Genomic DNA, 17,326 nt, shown 5'->3' on the forward strand with positions numbered 1-17,326 from the left:
CGTCATGTACCGTGAAACCGGTATAATTTTGAAAAATACTGTGATATAAATTTTTGGTCATACCGCCCAGCACTACTTGGCTGTTTCCAGAAATTTGTCAGGTTTTTCGTCAGGTGTCTTTTTTAATCATATGATGTCACTACGTTGCTGTCTTGCCGCCAGCCCATCGCTGCATTGCTGATCGTGGTCTCGAGAATCGATCGATACATCTGCCCTTTTCAGGGAACATGAGAATGCGTGCTAATCTTAGACAACTTAATCCAGATATTTTAATCAGATCCGCAAATTCGTTTGAAGAACCAAATTAGTCAGAGATCAGTTATCATGATTACTAGATCTGGAATCTTTCAAATCATCTCAGATGTATTAAGCGAGGTACGAAGAACGGACCCCTGGTCTCTTGAACACCTAAGCATTACCTCGCTTTGGCACACAGCGCCTTGACTTCATTTTCCTTGATAAGTTCACAGCGTCTGAGTTGCTCAATCTGTCTGTCCAGGTCAATGACGTCACCCATCATGACACACATGCATACACATTCACAGAAATACTCCTCAATGTGAGGCTGATAAAAACCCTCTCACTGGCTCTCCAGTCCTCTGTTAGTCTCACAGAGACCACGAACACACTCAGCCTCCTGAGAAACAAAGAGACTATGAGGTTGTGCACATAATTACACACACCGAGATGATCCCGAAAGATGCCAAGATGAGAAAAGAACTGTAAAACAGAGACACACACAAAAAAAGAATCATCAGAAACGTCAATCATATGCAAGCTTGAAACTTACTTGAGACAAATCTGCCAGTGAGTCTTTTAGTGTATCAGTGAGTTTAATAATAATAATAATAATAATAAACTCTTTTACAATAATATTTAATTTAATTTAAATATTTATATTAAATAATACCATATATAAATATAATAATATAATCTTTTTTTTTTTTTTAGTTGGTAAGCTGTTACATTAATTAATTTTAAATTAGAATTTCGGTGTTATTTTAAATATCATTACTAAACAAATTAAACTATTTTATTTATTCACTTTCTTGGACGCAACTTATCCACCAATTTTGACGAACCCTTTGCAATTGAGTTTTCAATCGAGTATCTTACAGTTTTATTGCAAAAATTATCATTTCTAATACATTTGCAAAGCCTGGTTTACCAAAAAAAAAAAAAAAAGAAGCCACAAAGCTGTTAGCGTGAATGCTAGTCATACTGTGCCGTGTTTGTTTGAGTTTTCTGCTTTTACGTCTAAAATAAGAATTGCATTTCACACGTTGGAATGTACGTATAAATACATATTACATACCTTGGGCTTTGGATTAAATTCGTTTAGGCATCCGTTGTTTCTTTTGTAGATGGTAAGTTGATAAAGAGGCGTATGCAAGTGTGAGCGTCACATCAACAAGCCCGCGGCAAACTGTCGTCTTCTTCTTCTTCTTTTCTTGTTGCTGCTTTATGCTGCTTTACGGCGGATCGCAGACTTATAAGTGCATTACCGCCACCTATATCTCAAATGGACCATTGACACTCTATCTACAATCTCCTGATTAACCTAGCAACCCACATACAAACACCCTTGATTCTTGTACCCGCTTAGAGTCTTCATAGAGCGGCTGAACTTGAGTCTGAACATATTACTGCCTTGGATATTTTAACTTCACTAATCCACCTTATTGCCATAATTATTGCAAACATTTCTCCAGTAAACACTGATAAACAATCTGATATTCTACTGCTCTTATTTACTTTTAACTTTGGTATTACAAATGCAGAGCCCACATGACCTGTTTTTGGATCCTTTGAGGCATCTGTGAAAATGTGCATATATTCTCCATACCTTGACCCCATATATTCCCTTACATCATATACCTCTGTTTCGTAAGCCCCTTCCTATTGCCTTGTTTCTAATAAACTAAGATCCCGCGGCAACTGTTCGGCTCATCTTTCAAAATAAAGGCGCCTGTCGGTTAATTGGTAAAAAAAAAAGGGTTAGTGGAAAAATCTTGATCTGACAGAAAATGTTAAGATAGTTATACTGCCTGTCATGATGTATTTTTTAAAAACAGTTTAAACCTTAAATGTGGGATACATGAGGATATTAGGCGTAATGTATCCCTTAGTTCAAGTTAATTTCATTTAATAGGACAACGTAACCACGTTAATTAAAGTTAAACCAAGAAAGATCTGTTTGTTCTCTTGGTCTCTTCCAGATGACTGTTACTATTTTGAAATGGAATGTCGTTTGAAATAGTGAGTCGGTTCTAAGAGTCGACTCTTTTGAGTGAACGATATGATTCTGCTCCAGTCCGAGAGCCGTTTTCTAAGACGGCTCTCAGCGTTGTTTGTTTAACTTTCTTAATACAAGACAAATAATAGGATTTAAAAAAAAAATTGCCACACTGTTAGCCACGCGCACTTCATGTACTGACTCATGCTGCTTTGCACAAACACACCAACAGAGTCAACACACCTGCACAATGTGACAGGGTTAATAGATATAACGATACAACTGTGTTGAATGCTTCTGTTCTGCACACTGTAATTTAGTTTTTATCTGTTATATGGCACACCATGTTACATTTTGAGTATGATTTTAATAGTTATATTATTATAATAATTAAATATAATATTATTTAATAGTATATGTTTATAATAGTTGTAATAAATGTGTTTTGGATAGTTCACTAGCCTGACAGCACATATCCTGAAACATCACATCTATTTAATGTCTGCATTTACATCTGCAATATGTATTTTTTTTAGCGTGTTTGCACATCTATCAGATGTCTTGAAGATGTTTATATTTTAGAATGTATGTAAATCTGCTTTGTTTTCTAAGATGTTTATCAGATGTTTTTGCACAGCAGATGTTTCATAGATCACGCACTCTTTAGCAGACCTCTTAGAGATGTACCTGTGTGATCTGGGTAATAATGTTCTGTAACAGTGTTTTATGTTTTAACGTAAATTAGGTTTTTGGTTTTTATACTAAGAATAATGTAAAATTATGGTATTTCGGAAAGGTTTATGGAGCCAGCGGCTATAAACAATTTGGATTTGTGTAAATCTGAATTACAGTGTGATTTGACAAAACTGAATATTACATGGAATTTTATAGTGTTGAATATTATTTTTTGAATGGTTTAGTTTAATTACTTTGAATAATTTAATTATATTTGTGCACACATACCAGACATAGGTCAAAACATTGACAAATTTGGCTGAATTATAAAAGCCAGAAGTGGTCCTAAATAAGGAGCCGTTTGGGATGCGAAAGAGCCGGTTCTTTTTGCTGAGCTGAGCCAAATGATCCGGATCCCTAAAAAGAGCCGGAATTCCCATCACTAGTTTGAAAAGGCGCTTTTTCCTGTTTCGGATTGTATGACGACACGGGCTGTGATTGGCCGAACCGGCGCGGCGAAAGACCTCCGTGATATTTGGCGCCATTTGTCGAAAACAATTCACTACACTAAAACCTACATTATTAGTGAATATGCGCTCTGAACATTAGATTCAAATGCACTTCTGATTACATTTCCACGTAAGGTGGGTTTGGGGATCGCTTATTATCACGTTATGTTTGTTTTTCGCCGGTTTTGGAGTGTGTATCGTTGTTTGGGAAATGTGTAGGTAGGCTTACTGTTTACGTAAACTCGTTGTTGTGCTCATATTTTATGCTCTGTACACTGAATATTTAGACTATGTATCAACGTGTCCCTCAAGGAAGGAAAAGAACCGGTGAGTGTCTGAAATGTTTATGCCTCTTCTACAAACGCATAGTTGACAGGTAAACATTTAATATGTGCGATTATGGAGACGTCATTCATTCAGAGTGTAACTGTAACTGTTATATGCAAATTTTCATGGTGTAAATATTTTTAAATAATCTTTGAACAGAATGTGGCTTTGTTGTGTGTGCTTGTGTTTAAACTCGTCTAAAGTCCTTGGTTTTGTCTGTTAAATGTATACAGAACTTTAGTTTTGGGGGTGAAACGATGGCTGGGGCCGTGGCTATGGCGTCTGTTATGGAAGATTTTGAGGGTCAGGTATGTGTCACAAAAAGCTGGTATGCTGATTTGGCAAAGTACTGATTTTCTATTCGAGGAACATTGAATGATTTTCAGCAGTTGACATTATTGCTCTGTTTCTCCAGCCGTGTAAGAAATTGAGGAAGGATGGTGATGCACCATCTGTCAAAACTATTACTAACTACTTTATGCCCAAGCCGGTGGAGAAACCGTTCTCACCACCACGGTCTAACAACATTATGGACTACTTTAAGAGGACCTCGCCTGCACAAGAAATAAAAAGCTGCCCTTTAGTAGCTAAAGAAAGCTCCCCGCAACCTTCAGAGCAAGTTAGTCGAGAAATCCCTGGTAAACCTATAAGAGGACAGGGACAGAAGCGAACCAGGAAGGCCAAAGAGAGCAAGAAGGCCAAAAAAGAGGATGCACAGGTGGTCACAGATGACGTTGTCTTGATAGAAAGTCCCAGTGAATCGGCTGTAAATGAAGGCAATACTGCTGTCCTTCCAGCTCAAAACTCTGATAAAGAATCTGATGCGAGGAAAAATGCCACTGAGGCTGATCCAAATGGCCTGACGATTAAGAATTCTGCAGAAAGTTCTGAACAAAAATCCTTGTTAAAACAAAGCAGGAGGAAAGACTGTGCAAACAGAAAATCTGCTGTGAGGAGAAACCGAAAGGCAAAAGTTGGCTGTGAAGAAACTAAGGAATGTGATGCTGATGCTCAAGAGCCTGTATGTGAGACTAAATTGGAGGAAAGTGCAGGTAAGAAAAGCAGCACCATCACAATCTCATTTAAAGACTTCCTGCAGAATCAAATTCAAGAGCAGGAAGAGAGCAATGCGATTCCCAAGACTGATGCCACTGACACATCAAGTGAAGGCAACCTCTGTATCTCTGATCAGAGTGATTCTGCAGTCGGTCCTTTACAGGTATCACCCCGAACTCTCACGATTCAAGCTGAGGTGCATCCCATTTCCCCTGATCATCATGAGTCTGTCAAAGTTGCCAAGGAGTTAAAAGTTGCATCTATTTTTAGTAGAAATAAAAAAAGTCAATTAAAAGAGGACAAGAGTTTGTCTCATCCTATCCCAGAGGTTAAACCGGACGTATTGCCTGACCTCAAAAGGAAGTCTAACGTTGTTCTTCTTGAGGAAGATCTGGAACTTGATGTGGTGGAGTCCAACCCCAATCATAAAAGCACTGAGGCAGAGAGAAAGCAGTTTATGAATGCCTTTAAGCAGCCTAGTCTTGATGGTTTTAAAAGCAAAACCAACAAGGGACAGAGCAAGCAGAACCACGTTCACGAGAAAGTCCCGGAGGCAGCAGACAAAGAACACGAAAAATCTCTCGAGAACAAAACTGAAGAAATATTTATTGAGAACAAAACTGAAGTGACCAGCTTGGAGCAGCATGAAGAACAGAAGAACTGTCCTGGTGACAAAAAGAAGCGAGCTAGGAAATCTGGGAAGAATGGGCAAGCTAAGAAAGCTGAAGATGCACAAGCTGCAACTCCGAAACCTGAAGAACCTCCCAAAGAGGTCAGCAATGAGAGTAGCCCAGCTGATAATGACAACAGTGAAAAGGCTGTCAGAGAGCTGAGGAGGTCGACCAGAGAGCTTTCAAGAAGGCAGTCAGCCGCTGTGCTTAATACCGCACCACAGAAGAAAGAGAGGCAAGAGGACACAGTAAAAGATGATGAGACCCAAAATACACCCTCTCTGGCCTCTACCCCAAAAGCTCAAAGGCCCAAAAGGGGAATTTATAGAGCTGAAATGCTCTGCCCACCAGACATGAAAGGCAGCCCTATCAGGTGAGATTCACTTTTTAATATCCTACTTTAATTGTTTCTTGTGAAGTACATGAGACAATAAATCATCAATTTTATTCAATAGGATGAGAGTCACCAAAGTATTTCTGTCCTCTGCTACAAAAGCTGGTGATTTTGAAATATCAAGTCCTCTCTCAACACAGGTAACTTAACATTTATGATTTATGTATGTTATAAAAAAAGAATGCTATGTAATATTTGTAAATTTTTCAAAAATACTTACATTGTGTATATAAGTGTTTATATAAGTGTTGTGTATATAAGTGTTTTTATGTAATTATTTTGATAAGAAATTTGTAATCTAAATGAAATGATGTTTTATTAATAAAAATAAAAAATAATTGTCATTAGCCGTTGTTTTAAAATGGAAGATTACTCACAAAAATTCTTATTTGTTAGGAATTAAATGCAGTTAAAAAAAGAAAACAAGCTAGGAAGCTGGTGCAGAAAGCCAAAGCTCTTCAGCAAAGTAAAAAAGACCACAATAAGGAGAAAGACACTGTACAACGTTCTTCAAGAAGCAAAGAGTCTGGCATAAATTACTGTGAAGATGAGGTAAGATAGTAGATGTGTTAGAAGTGAACTGGTGTAAATGTTTTATGCTTACAGGAACTGCTGCTAAAATTGCGCAGGTTATTCTTTCATTTATATAATTGATATGTCATTTGTTTAGGATTCTATAGTGTTTTTGGAGGACAGCAAAAGCACTCCAGTCACCTCACAGGAAAGTGACAAAAGCCAGAAAAACCTTCGTAGTTTGAATGAAGTTTTGGGTAAAAATAAAACATCCAAGACTCCTGCAGGTACGTTACACTGACACAAATGGTTAAAATTGAGTCAACACCTGCTTTAATATTATTTTTAATAATGAATTAATTTCATTTTTGTGCCAACATGGAAATTGCATTCAAGTCATTAAAAAATGCATTGATGTCTTCATCGTTTTCAGCTTCTAAAGTGGCTCCTCTGTTTGGTGAAAAAAAAGCTCAGAGACCGTCGGTTGTCATCTCCATTTTTGATGACAGCAGGTATTGCGCTAATAATTACAGACACTAATTGAATTGGAAAATGCTCGTTATTTCTTTCACTTTCTCGTCAGTGTTAAATTCTAATAAATGCCTGTCCCCACAAACTCAACCCTGTCAGTCGAGAGGCATCAGAGAACTTGCAAGATGATGAACAGTTCAGATCAAAGAGAGAGTTTCTGAAGAGCGGCCTTCCGGAGTCCTTCAAAAAGCAGATCGCAAGGACAGCAGCCAGTCGAGAGGCGTACAGCCAGGCCTGTGCTTCTTTCCAGACAGTGGTTCATATCCAGCAGCGGGCTGCAGGTAAGCTGACAGATGTTGTCTAGATTGTGTTCTCTATTTGTGTGTATTTGAAACTAATGTGCTCATTTCTGTCCATGTCAGATTGTTGTGTTTGGAACCTCCAGTGGCCTACGAATCCCTTCCTGAGTTGTTTGAAGGAGTCCTATAATTTACCATCTGTGCCACTGATGTCTTTGGAGAAGTCTTTAGGTTATACTACAGTTCCTGCTAAAAGAGCCTTTTGCCACCAGGTTGGTAATCTTTTGGTGAAAATTGTTAGATTTATGTGTTTTGCATTTTTTATTTAAGACATTATCGTTTAAAATTTGTAAGTCGCTTTGGATAAAACCGTCTGCTAAATGACTAAAAGTAAAAAAAGTAAAGTAAAAGTTTGGGGTCAGTAAAATATTTTTTTCCTGAATTAAATGAATACTTTTATTCAGTAAGGATGCATTAAATTGATCAAAAAGAAGTAACTTGTTTTTTTATCATTCAGATATCCTGTTGTCGAAGATATGAGTTTTCTGAGCCAATCAGGCAGCATCTTTTGGAGGAAATGAGACTCTCCAATCCCTCCTTCCCTCATCAACGCTTTTTTACGCGGTTTGTTAAGAGACGTGAGGACTACATCCTCCAGGCCTCTGCTTCAGGTGACTGAAAAATACAATTCAACTCCATTTTTTGTTTTGCTTGCAGTAAGATATTATTCTTAGGCAGAAATGCATTCATAATGAGACGTGTCTTCCAGAATGATTGACAGATTGTTTGCATATTTCTTTGATTTATATGATTATCTGTAGAACCTGAAGTTGAGTCTAAGGTGTCCTGCCCTGCTGGAACATCTGATGGCGTCGGAAGGAAAAGGAAGCGTGTTGATGAAGGAGGGACAACAGGCAAAGTGGGTAAAAAACCAAAGTCCAATCCAGAAGGGGATGTCATAGTGATTGAAGAAAGACCACCATCAGGAGTTCAGGAAGAACACAATGTCTCTGACACTGTGCCGTCTGGCAGAAGTCGAAGAGGTCGATCACTGAGACTAAAGCAGAAAGAAGAGGCCAAGCCGGCAGAGTTGATCTCACCTATGGGAAACCAGAGTGATGCTCTCATTATAAAGGATTCCCCTGTCCCAGAAAGTTCGAGCACAGGAGGTGAAAATTAAATACCTTTTAAGACAATCTTTTCACACTCTGAGAAGTTTTCTTCCTCTCAAAGCCTGCTTGAAAAAAATTGTAACTTTACAGTAATTTATTAGCATTAGTTGTACAACAAACATGAATTTACAATGAACAAAAGTACAAAGGTTTGGGGTTTTTGAAAGTTTCTTATTCTCAAGGCTGCATTTATTTGATTGAAAATACAGTAAAATATATTATGACAAAGTATTATTACAATAAAATATTACAATTTAAAATGTTTTCTATTTGAATATATTCTAAAATGTAATTTATTCCTGTGATGCAAAGCTGAATTTTTAGCAGTCATTACACCAGTCTTCAGTGTCACCTGATCCTTCAGAAATCACTCTAATATAATGATTTGCTGCTCAAGAAACTATATATTATTATCAATATTAAAAACAGATGTGCTGCTTAATATTTTTGTGGAACCCAATCCCTTTTTTAGGATTCTTTGATGAACAGAACATTCAAAAGAACAATATTTGAAATAGATTTTTTTTATAACATTACAAAAGTCTTTACTGTCACTATTGATCAAATTAATGCATCCTTGCAAAATAAAACTATTAATCTATTTAAAAGAAAATCTTGTTGACCCCAAACTTTTGAACGGTAGTGTATTTATAACATGGTTGGTAGTTCGTCCATTATACCTCATGAGTTGAACCTAAGGTGTTATGAAATAATGTTTCTTAAACTTGTTTGCACTACATGTTTGTTTTTTTGTTTTTTGTAATGTGGTTGTTCATGTTTAAATTTCTAGATCGAGTGAAAGAGGATGTGCTTTGGACAGAGAAATATCAGCCGCAGCACTCCAGTGAAGTAATTGGGAATATGGAGTCTGTCCGGAGGCTATACAGGTTATTATGCTGTCTAGTTTAAACAAAGATGGTGAAAGATCCCATTCACTAATCGACATGCCAGTAATGAATATTCTTTTTTTTTAATGTTAAATTTCTTCTTATTTCAATTTGTTTATTACTGTTAGCTGGCTGAAAGAGTGGAAATTGAGAGCTGACCGGGAAGAGAAGAGGAAACAGCAGGAAAAGAAGCAAGAGGAGGACAGTAATGGTATATAAAGATGCTAAATGGCACAGTACTAGCTGTTTTGCTTGCCATATTCAAAAATCATTCTCAACTTTATTTCTATCCAGACTCCTGGCTCATAGGAGAAGGTCTAGATGAGACAGAAGATCATATGTGTAACACTCTTCTTATTACTGGACCCACTGGAGTGGGCAAGACTGCTGCAGTCTATGCCTGTGCACAAGAACTTGGATTCAAGGTGTGGTTCATTTTTCAATTCACTTTACTATTTTGGGATTGTCTAGTACCGTTCTAAAAAGGAAAGTATTTCTACCAACACTGTTGGTGTTCTTTCTCAAGGTATTTGAGGTGAACTCCTCGTCTCAAAGGAGTGGTCGTCAGATCTTATCCCAGCTGAAGGAAGCCACTCAGTCCCACCAGGTGGACATCCAGGGTGTCAACGCTCAAAAACCATCATACTTCAGCAATTATAGCAGCAACAGCACCACTATCAAAGCCGGCACCTCTCCCAGTATGAATTTTTTCTTCCTCGATGATTACAGAACATTATATACTGTGCATTACTTTTTGTTTGAGTTCTCAGTGTCTCTTCCAATCACAGGGAAGTTGAACTCCCCCAGAAGGGTTGTATCATCGCCCAGGAAGCCTCCTCTGTCCCCTCGAATGGCTCCATCCAGAAGAGGAGGCTTGGCTCCGACATCTCTAGCCAATTTCTTCAAAGCAGGTGGAAGGCCCACTGGCAAAGATGCAAACAGTCAAGACAAGAAAACACAACCTGGTAATAATTCAAAATCCAGTAATCAAAGTCAAGTGTTGCCAAACACAAATATTGAATTGATATTGAGATTTACTGTGAGCCATATTTACAAAATAGTTTTCATGCTTCACGTTTGAGACCTTTCTATGGCATTTCTTGTTTTCTTTCTACATGCTAATTTAGTGCTCAAGTAACATTTCCTATTATTATCAATGTTGAATAATAGTTGTTCTGCTTAAAATTTTTGTGGAAACCTTGATACTTTTTTCCGCTGTATCCTATGATGAATATAATTTCAAAAGAACAGCATTTATTTACTGTTAATGCTATGTATTTATTTATATATTTTTTTTAGGAATTTGTTTTCAAGTTTCATGTTTGAGACCTTTATATGGCATCTTCTTTTCTTTTAGTCTTAAAAGCAGGTCGGAAAAAGTCTGCCGAAGCAAAAGAGGCTGACAGCAAAGAGTGCCCCAGTGGAACATCAGCGGGCACCAAGATCTCCGCTGAAGACCAGGACAAGAGGACTGCCACATCCCTCATCTTATTCGAGGAGGTGGACATCATATTTGATGATGACTCTGGATTTTTGGCTGCAATTAAAAATTTAATGTCTACAACTAAGAGACCAGTTATTCTAACAACTAGTGGTGAGTAAAGCTGGCAGAGAACAGAAAGTTAGAGTGTGTGATATCTGAATGAGTCATCATGGGACATTTTTTTGCACAGATTCAAACTTTGGTGCTACATTTGATGGGTGTTTTGAGGAAATCCATTTCAAATCTCCTTCAGTGGTAAGTACACTTAGTTTATTTTCTCTTTTGCCAAAAAAGAGTTTCTCTTGTGTTGTGTCTGGTTTGTGACCGTCAACACTTTGGACTTTTCCAGGCAGATGTGTCCAGTTATCTCCAGCTGCTGTGTCTGGCGGAAAACATGAGAACAGACACTAAGGATCTGTCCTGTCTGCTGGACTGGAACAGGTGTGATGTTCGTCAAAGCCTCCTGCACCTGCAGTTCTGGGCCTGCAGTGGAGGTGGACAGCAGGTGCATCGGCCTTTGCCCTTCTCAGGTAAAGATATAATTGACTCTGGAAAAAGTTCACTGAGAACTCTTGGTTGTATATCATAATATGTGAATATACTTATCAAAAACGACTTGTTTCACACTGTAGAGCTCAAAGGGGACATCAAGAGTGACATTGACCATCAGTCTGTCAAAGCTCAGGATGTAAATGAGCATGAAATACCACCCTGCCACACTGCATGCACAGAGTGTTTGCTGGGGATCCGAAATATGCAAACAGAAAATATTGCAGATTTGCTGCTAAAGGTGAGTGTTTATCTCCTAAAATATAAAAGCCACTAATGTTATTTATTTATTTTTTTAAAGAAATGAATACTTCTATTCAGCAAGGATTCATTAAATCATACGTGACCGTAAAAATGTTTGTAATGTTACAAAGGATTTCTATTTGAAATAAATGCTGTTGTTTTGAACTTTCTGTATTTCAAAGAATTCTGAAAAAAAGTTTCCACAAAAATATTAAACCGTTTTCAAAACTGATAGTGTTATAAAATGTTTCTTGAGCACCAAATCAGCATATTAGAATAATTCATAAAAGGATCATGTGACACTGAAGACTAAAGTAATGGCCATAATAGAAGTAAACTACATTTTTAAATATATTAAAATAGAATTTCACGTTGTAATAGTATTCCACAATATTACTATTTTTACGGTATTTTTGATTAAAAAAAATGCAGCCTTGGTGAGCATAAGCAGTCTTATGAGCATTCTTTCCAAAACATTAAAAAATGAATGAACAAACTGTTCCTGCATTGAAATGGGCATTAGGAATTAATCAGCCAAGCGGTGTGGGAACACTCTGGCGAGAGAAATTAATTTAATCATTTGAGATATATAGATATAGATAGTGTACAGGAATTATAGTTAAAGCCCATAGAGAGACTGTGGTGGCTTCTGCCGCTTCTGTGAGAAATCACTCTCGAAGTCTTGAGATTTTGATGCTAGAAGTTAGACTTTATTGTCAGAGACAACGAAGCCGAGAAATTCTGCAGAGAATCTGTAGACTGTGTTTGCACACTCTTTATATAGTTTTTCCTCAAGGTGTGTTTATCACATTTCATACACAGTCCTTCTATCCCCATACAATGTACACATTTTACTCTCCTGCGGTTCTCCATACACACAGGAAACATATTATCATAATAGTAGAATAACTTGATTACTCTCTGGCAGTTCTCCTTACATACAGGAAACATATGTTCATAATATTAAAATAACTTGATTACACACATTACACTCTTCTGCAGGCTTCCTTGCATACAAGAAACACATGATCATAATAGTAGATTACAAACATGTCTTTATTCACATCGATTATACTTGATTAAGTCATAATTTTGATTCATAAAAATCTTCTACAAGACCAGTATGCTCAATAAAGCCCAGGAGTCAAATTCAAAGTTCAGTCAGTTGACAGAGAGTTTACTAAATACAGAGAAAATGAGTAAGAGTAGCCAGCCTCAAACTAACTTACAATACAGAAACTAGGGCTGGGCGATATAGCTAAAAAAAATGATCACGATATAATGTTTCATGTCATTCGGTACCGATAATTATTGAAAATGTTTTATAACCTTTCTTAAACAAAGCAGTAGAAAAAATGTTTAAATTTAACCACTGTAATTTTGATTTACCCAATTTATTAAGACAAACAACAACTTATTTTAGTTTTAAAAGTCAAACACAAAATAAAATTGAAACAAATATCTCCTTTCTTATATTTTATATGCAGATTAAATAAGTGTTAAGGAAACATTTGGCCTGTCTCCTGAGGACACAGGAGGGTGCAATGAGCAAAATAATGCACCTCATTAAACTGTTTATTCAGTGCAATGAAATAACAGCTGTCTATAAAAAAAAGTGCATACTGTCTAGACTTATATTGATAAACCAAATTTAATTTCGTAAATTGCATAAACAATTATGAACAAAACAGCATCATATGGCGCATCTTGTGGGTTCAACTTGATGGACTAACAAAAATATTAAAATGCATCTACGACACTTAATCACCGCATCTCGTGCGCCACTGATAAGGCTCCCTGACGCACACCTAAAATTCAAAAACTCAGTTTTTGCATTCAAATGCGAAATTATTATTTTTTTTAATTCAACTAATATTCCTTTTTTTGATTCCGTCTCCTCATCGCAGGCAGGCACGGCACTCATGTGTTTGTGTGTTCTGTTGGCTGTCTTCTTGTCACTCATAACGCCTTTAAATGAAAAAAGCATGAAACTATCGTGCGCTATATCGAACATTTTTCTATCATTATCGATGATGGTGTACCGTCGATAAATACCGATACCGTTTTATCGCCCAGGCCTAACAGAAACACTAGTACTTATAGTCATATGGATGATCTGTTGATGTAATTTCTACAGGTTCTGATAGGTACAAATAATTCTAGCAACATCCAACATGGTGTTCTTTTCTTAAAGTTATAAGTCTTCTGAGGGCAATTCTCATCTGGGCAGCTGTTGATGCTCCTGGAGACTGTTCCTTTGGCATGGTCACATGCCTACCATATTCCTAAACAACCTCTGCAAATACGCCATTAGATAAAACATTAGGCAATAACTTTTCCCTTCAAGGTTGAGCTGCAGCACATCATTGGAACAGAACAATACATTCACACGGAGCACAGAGCACTAATACAAACTTCTACACATGATTCACTGTCTTAGTTTAGCATATAGCAATTAATGGTCCTATAAACCCTAAAAAGAACCATAAACATTAAGTATACATAAGAGTTAGTGAATGCATTTGGTGAGAAACACAATAAAATGCAGAAGAACAAAGTTCAAAATGATAACACTTTTTCTATAAAATATAACATTTGATTATTTAATGATTCAGATGAATTATTTCAAAACAAATGCATATTTATTCTCTGGAAGCTGGGCTAAATGAGTAAACACTGTTACTGCATTCCTGACATGGGTCCTGACCTCAGTCACCTCTCAGATACCAAATACAGACAATGCTTGTAAAAAAAGAACTGTAATATTGGTACAAGAACTTGTTCCTGATCGATCTATTAATTTCTTACAGCATGAGTGTTCAGTACTAGACAGCATTAAGTGCTGGGATCTTCTCTCAGAGGTCCATAGAAGGGGAGTGAATCTTCTCTACTCGAATATGGAGAGACTGCTTCATCTGCCAACTCGTCTTTTACCACAGTCCACACTCCAATCACAACCAACACCAAACCCACAGTCCCATCCTGAGCAAGTACCTCAGACAGTGAGGTTGGAGGTTTTGGAAGAGCCCTCTGATGACGGTAGTCCCCTTAAAGTGTCCTCCAGAATGAGGGGGTGGAAAAAGATGGGCATGAGCAATAAAGACGTTTTCCAGTCTGATTCAGAGTCAGAGGACGACTTCCTCTCACTGCCAAAAACCAGCCGAGCTCCTGCTCAAAGCACTAATTCGGAACCAGCTAATATGTCCGTGAATGTGTCCGCAGCTGCACCGATGAAACCAAGGCATATTGTGTTATCTGAAGCTGAAAGGAAGAAGAGCAAGCCAGTGATGCAGTGCCTAAGCAGTTTAGCAGAGTATATGGACCACATGTCCTTCCTGGACTCCACACTGCGCTACCAGCCTTTGCAAACGAAGGGTTCCTGCAGACCACAGGACTTGGGCTGGACTGGTGCAGCGGTCAAGAGTGGGATGACCGATGACATTCGGTTAGAGTGTGTCAGCCGAGTAAATGGTGTTAATGTCAATGAAATCCATGCTGCATTGGGGCATTTGAGTTTTAGGAAGTGCAAGGCTGTAGTCTCCGAAGCCTGGGACAGAGCACAGCAACTGGAGGAGGAGATCAGAAGAGAGGCAGAGGAGGAGCTCACCCTCCCTGTGCCTCCACACAAAGATGGCTTCAGCCTCACTCAAACTACACCTTGTGACCCAAGGTGAGAATTCAGCTGCTCTATATATATTTTTTCTTTTATTTATACCCCATATAATCTAATATATATATGTGTGTGTGTGTGTGCATAATTTATTATGCAAGTTGATATTCTGGTCATATTAATTTTTCCAAGCACATTTTACCAATTCCAAACCACATCAATCTCAATAACTATTATTTTGCATTTAATCATTTATAAGTGATATATAATTGTTTGTTAGGGATGGAAGTGAAAAATGCCTTATACTCAGGTGTGCATATAAAGCAGGTTTTTCTTTTATGGGTAAAATGAGCCAAAAAAGAGATTTAATTCACACTGAAAAGTCAAAAATTATTAAATGTCTATAAGAAATATTCAAAACTAAAGCAATACAGAAATTGCAAAGTTAAATCATGACCACTGGACAGTGAAATGCTCAATAACAATTTTATATCACTCATAAATGGTTAAATACAAAGATAATAGTAGCTATTAATATTGATGTGGTTTGGAATTGGCAAAATTATCAACTTGCATAATTATGCACACTGTATGTATGTGTATGCATATATGTATTGCAATTCCTGAACATTTTTGAGTGATGCAAACAATTTTTGAATCAGAATTTTACAAAGGGTTAAATCAGACATGCTATTAAAAGGTTTTAAACCTGTACTCTTAAACCTGCAAGTTCAAGACAAGGAACACAAAACTAGTATAATAAATCTTTAGAAAACTAAAAAGTGTTTTATGTCACTAGCGAAATCCTTGCAAATATAAAACAAATGTTCAATTATATCCATTACCCATACATAGTCTCATTATTTTAGATTACACTGTCTCCTCTTTTTCCTGTTTGTGGTTTATACACAACCTACTGTAAAATAAAACGTAATCTTGTGCTCATTTTGTTTCGTACAGGGTGATGGAGAGGAGAAGTGAGGTGATGAAGTCGGTGCTCTCCTCCAGGTCCGCTGGAATGCTTGGAAACCAGGCAGCAGCAGCTCTGGACTACCTCGCCTCTCTACGTACCATCTGTAGGTCAGAGAGACTGAAGGAGCAGGGAAAGATCAAACGCAGGTGAGGGTCTAGAGGACCATCCTATATTAATGTATTAATATGATCAAGCTGTTCCTGCATCTGAAATGGGCATTAGGGCTTGATCAGTCAAGAGGTGTGGGAACTCTGTGGCAAGCAAAATTAATTTAAACATTTGACTTCGAGATATTGGTTTAAATAGTCTGGTGTACACTCTTGACCACCTTATGAGCCTGAAATGTTCATAGATGTATTAAAAACACAAGAATTTCTCTGTAATGTTCTCCTCATAACTGCTAATGCAAAACACACCCTTGTTTGTGAACAGTCTCTATCTTTTGTTACGCTCCCAAAGTGAGATCACTTCCAGTAATTCAGATGCCACACAGAGTTCGAACAGTGACAAGGGAAACTCCCTTTCCACAGTAGGCACAATTCACTAGTTAAGATTGCACACACTATATTTACATTAGACAAATAAGTCACAACAAAAACAACGGTCAATAATTTCATAAATATTTAGGGCTGCAGCAAACGATTATTTTGATAATCGATTAATCTAATGATTATTAGACCGATTAATCAACTAATCGTCGATTATTTCACTGATTAATCAGACATTTATTGATTATTCAGCTTTTGCAATTAGTTAAGATATTTAGTTATACATATTCTAACAAATAAATTAAGGTAATCACTTCAGCTTTTGAAAGTCATATTATGTGATTACAATTATACAATTAATTTATACAAATAAATATATTTGGCACACAAAATGAGATGAGAGAAACTCTCTTATTCACCATTTAATTAGCTATATGAAAAAGTCACTGAATGACATAATTCTGCCTGACATCTCCTTTTGTAAGTCATATGGATAAGAAACAAACTAAAGGTAAGTGATAAGACGTTTTATTTTTTGATAAACTATTTTATTCACAACATAATCTCTCTTAAAATACCTTATAGGGTTATGATAATCAAAACAGTCCTGAGCTAGATCAAGTTTTGATCTCTGCAAACCAAACTATAACTTTAATGAAATATTTTTTTCCCCACTAATAAAAAGATTTTATCATTAGTTAGCCCCACACTGGAGAGCTGCTTTATAACAGAAAATCAAGTAGTAATTCTAACTGAAAGCGACACTGACT

The 17,326-nt window shown here is 37.0% G+C and overlaps 2 protein-coding genes across 6 annotated transcripts in view; one reads left to right on the plus strand and one right to left on the minus strand.

Annotated features, from left to right (window-relative positions):
• Nucleotides 1-2,209, minus strand: part of LOC107729194 (serine/threonine-protein phosphatase 4 catalytic subunit B-like) — a 6,451-nt gene extending 4,242 nt beyond the window's left edge. Inside the window, exons 1-4 of one of the 3 annotated variants that reach the window (XM_016539624.1) lie at nucleotides 2,083-2,209; nucleotides 1,940-1,969; nucleotides 1,316-1,426; nucleotides 420-637 (exon numbers count right to left, since the gene is read on the minus strand). In XM_016539624.1, the coding sequence (XP_016395110.1) occupies nucleotides 420-529 (110 nt within the window). In that variant the 5' untranslated portion in view covers nucleotides 530-637; nucleotides 1,316-1,426; nucleotides 1,940-1,969; nucleotides 2,083-2,209. Of the gene's footprint in view, nucleotides 1-419; nucleotides 652-1,315; nucleotides 1,615-1,939; nucleotides 1,970-2,082 lie in introns of those variants that run through there. The other 2 variants (XM_016539623.1, XM_016539625.1) reach the window with 2 other exon arrangements.
• A 1,217-nt stretch (nucleotides 2,210-3,426) lies between these two features.
• atad5a (ATPase family AAA domain containing 5a) overlaps nucleotides 3,427-17,326 on the plus strand; it is a 19,424-nt gene continuing 5,524 nt past the window's right edge. Inside the window, exons 1-23 of one of the 3 annotated variants that reach the window (XM_016539605.1) lie at nucleotides 3,427-3,555; nucleotides 3,708-3,747; nucleotides 3,981-4,055; nucleotides 4,163-5,847; nucleotides 5,930-6,008; nucleotides 6,265-6,420; nucleotides 6,539-6,668; nucleotides 6,815-6,893; nucleotides 7,012-7,193; nucleotides 7,275-7,423; nucleotides 7,669-7,822; nucleotides 7,973-8,320; nucleotides 9,114-9,210; nucleotides 9,339-9,421; nucleotides 9,505-9,635; nucleotides 9,737-9,908; nucleotides 9,981-10,175; nucleotides 10,568-10,804; nucleotides 10,884-10,948; nucleotides 11,043-11,223; nucleotides 11,326-11,483; nucleotides 14,296-15,155; nucleotides 16,056-16,214. In XM_016539605.1, the coding sequence (XP_016395091.1) occupies nucleotides 4,005-4,055; nucleotides 4,163-5,847; nucleotides 5,930-6,008; nucleotides 6,265-6,420; nucleotides 6,539-6,668; nucleotides 6,815-6,893; nucleotides 7,012-7,193; nucleotides 7,275-7,423; nucleotides 7,669-7,822; nucleotides 7,973-8,320; nucleotides 9,114-9,210; nucleotides 9,339-9,421; nucleotides 9,505-9,635; nucleotides 9,737-9,908; nucleotides 9,981-10,175; nucleotides 10,568-10,804; nucleotides 10,884-10,948; nucleotides 11,043-11,223; nucleotides 11,326-11,483; nucleotides 14,296-15,155; nucleotides 16,056-16,214 (5,351 nt within the window). In that variant the 5' untranslated portion in view covers nucleotides 3,427-3,555; nucleotides 3,708-3,747; nucleotides 3,981-4,004. Of the gene's footprint in view, nucleotides 3,748-3,980; nucleotides 4,056-4,162; nucleotides 5,848-5,929; nucleotides 6,009-6,264; nucleotides 6,421-6,538; nucleotides 6,669-6,814; nucleotides 6,894-7,011; nucleotides 7,194-7,274; nucleotides 7,424-7,668; nucleotides 7,823-7,972; nucleotides 8,321-9,113; nucleotides 9,211-9,338; nucleotides 9,422-9,504; nucleotides 9,636-9,736; nucleotides 9,909-9,980; nucleotides 10,176-10,567; nucleotides 10,805-10,883; nucleotides 10,949-11,042; nucleotides 11,224-11,325; nucleotides 11,484-14,295; nucleotides 15,156-16,055; nucleotides 16,215-17,326 lie in introns of all 3 variants that reach the window. The other 2 variants (XM_016539604.1, XM_016539606.1) reach the window with 2 other exon arrangements.

This window comes from Sinocyclocheilus rhinocerous, unplaced genomic scaffold, assembly GCF_001515625.1.
Source record: "Sinocyclocheilus rhinocerous isolate Xijiao unplaced genomic scaffold, SAMN03320098_v1.1 scaffold1029, whole genome shotgun sequence".
Classification (NCBI taxonomy): domain Eukaryota; kingdom Metazoa; phylum Chordata; class Actinopteri; order Cypriniformes; family Cyprinidae; genus Sinocyclocheilus; species Sinocyclocheilus rhinocerous.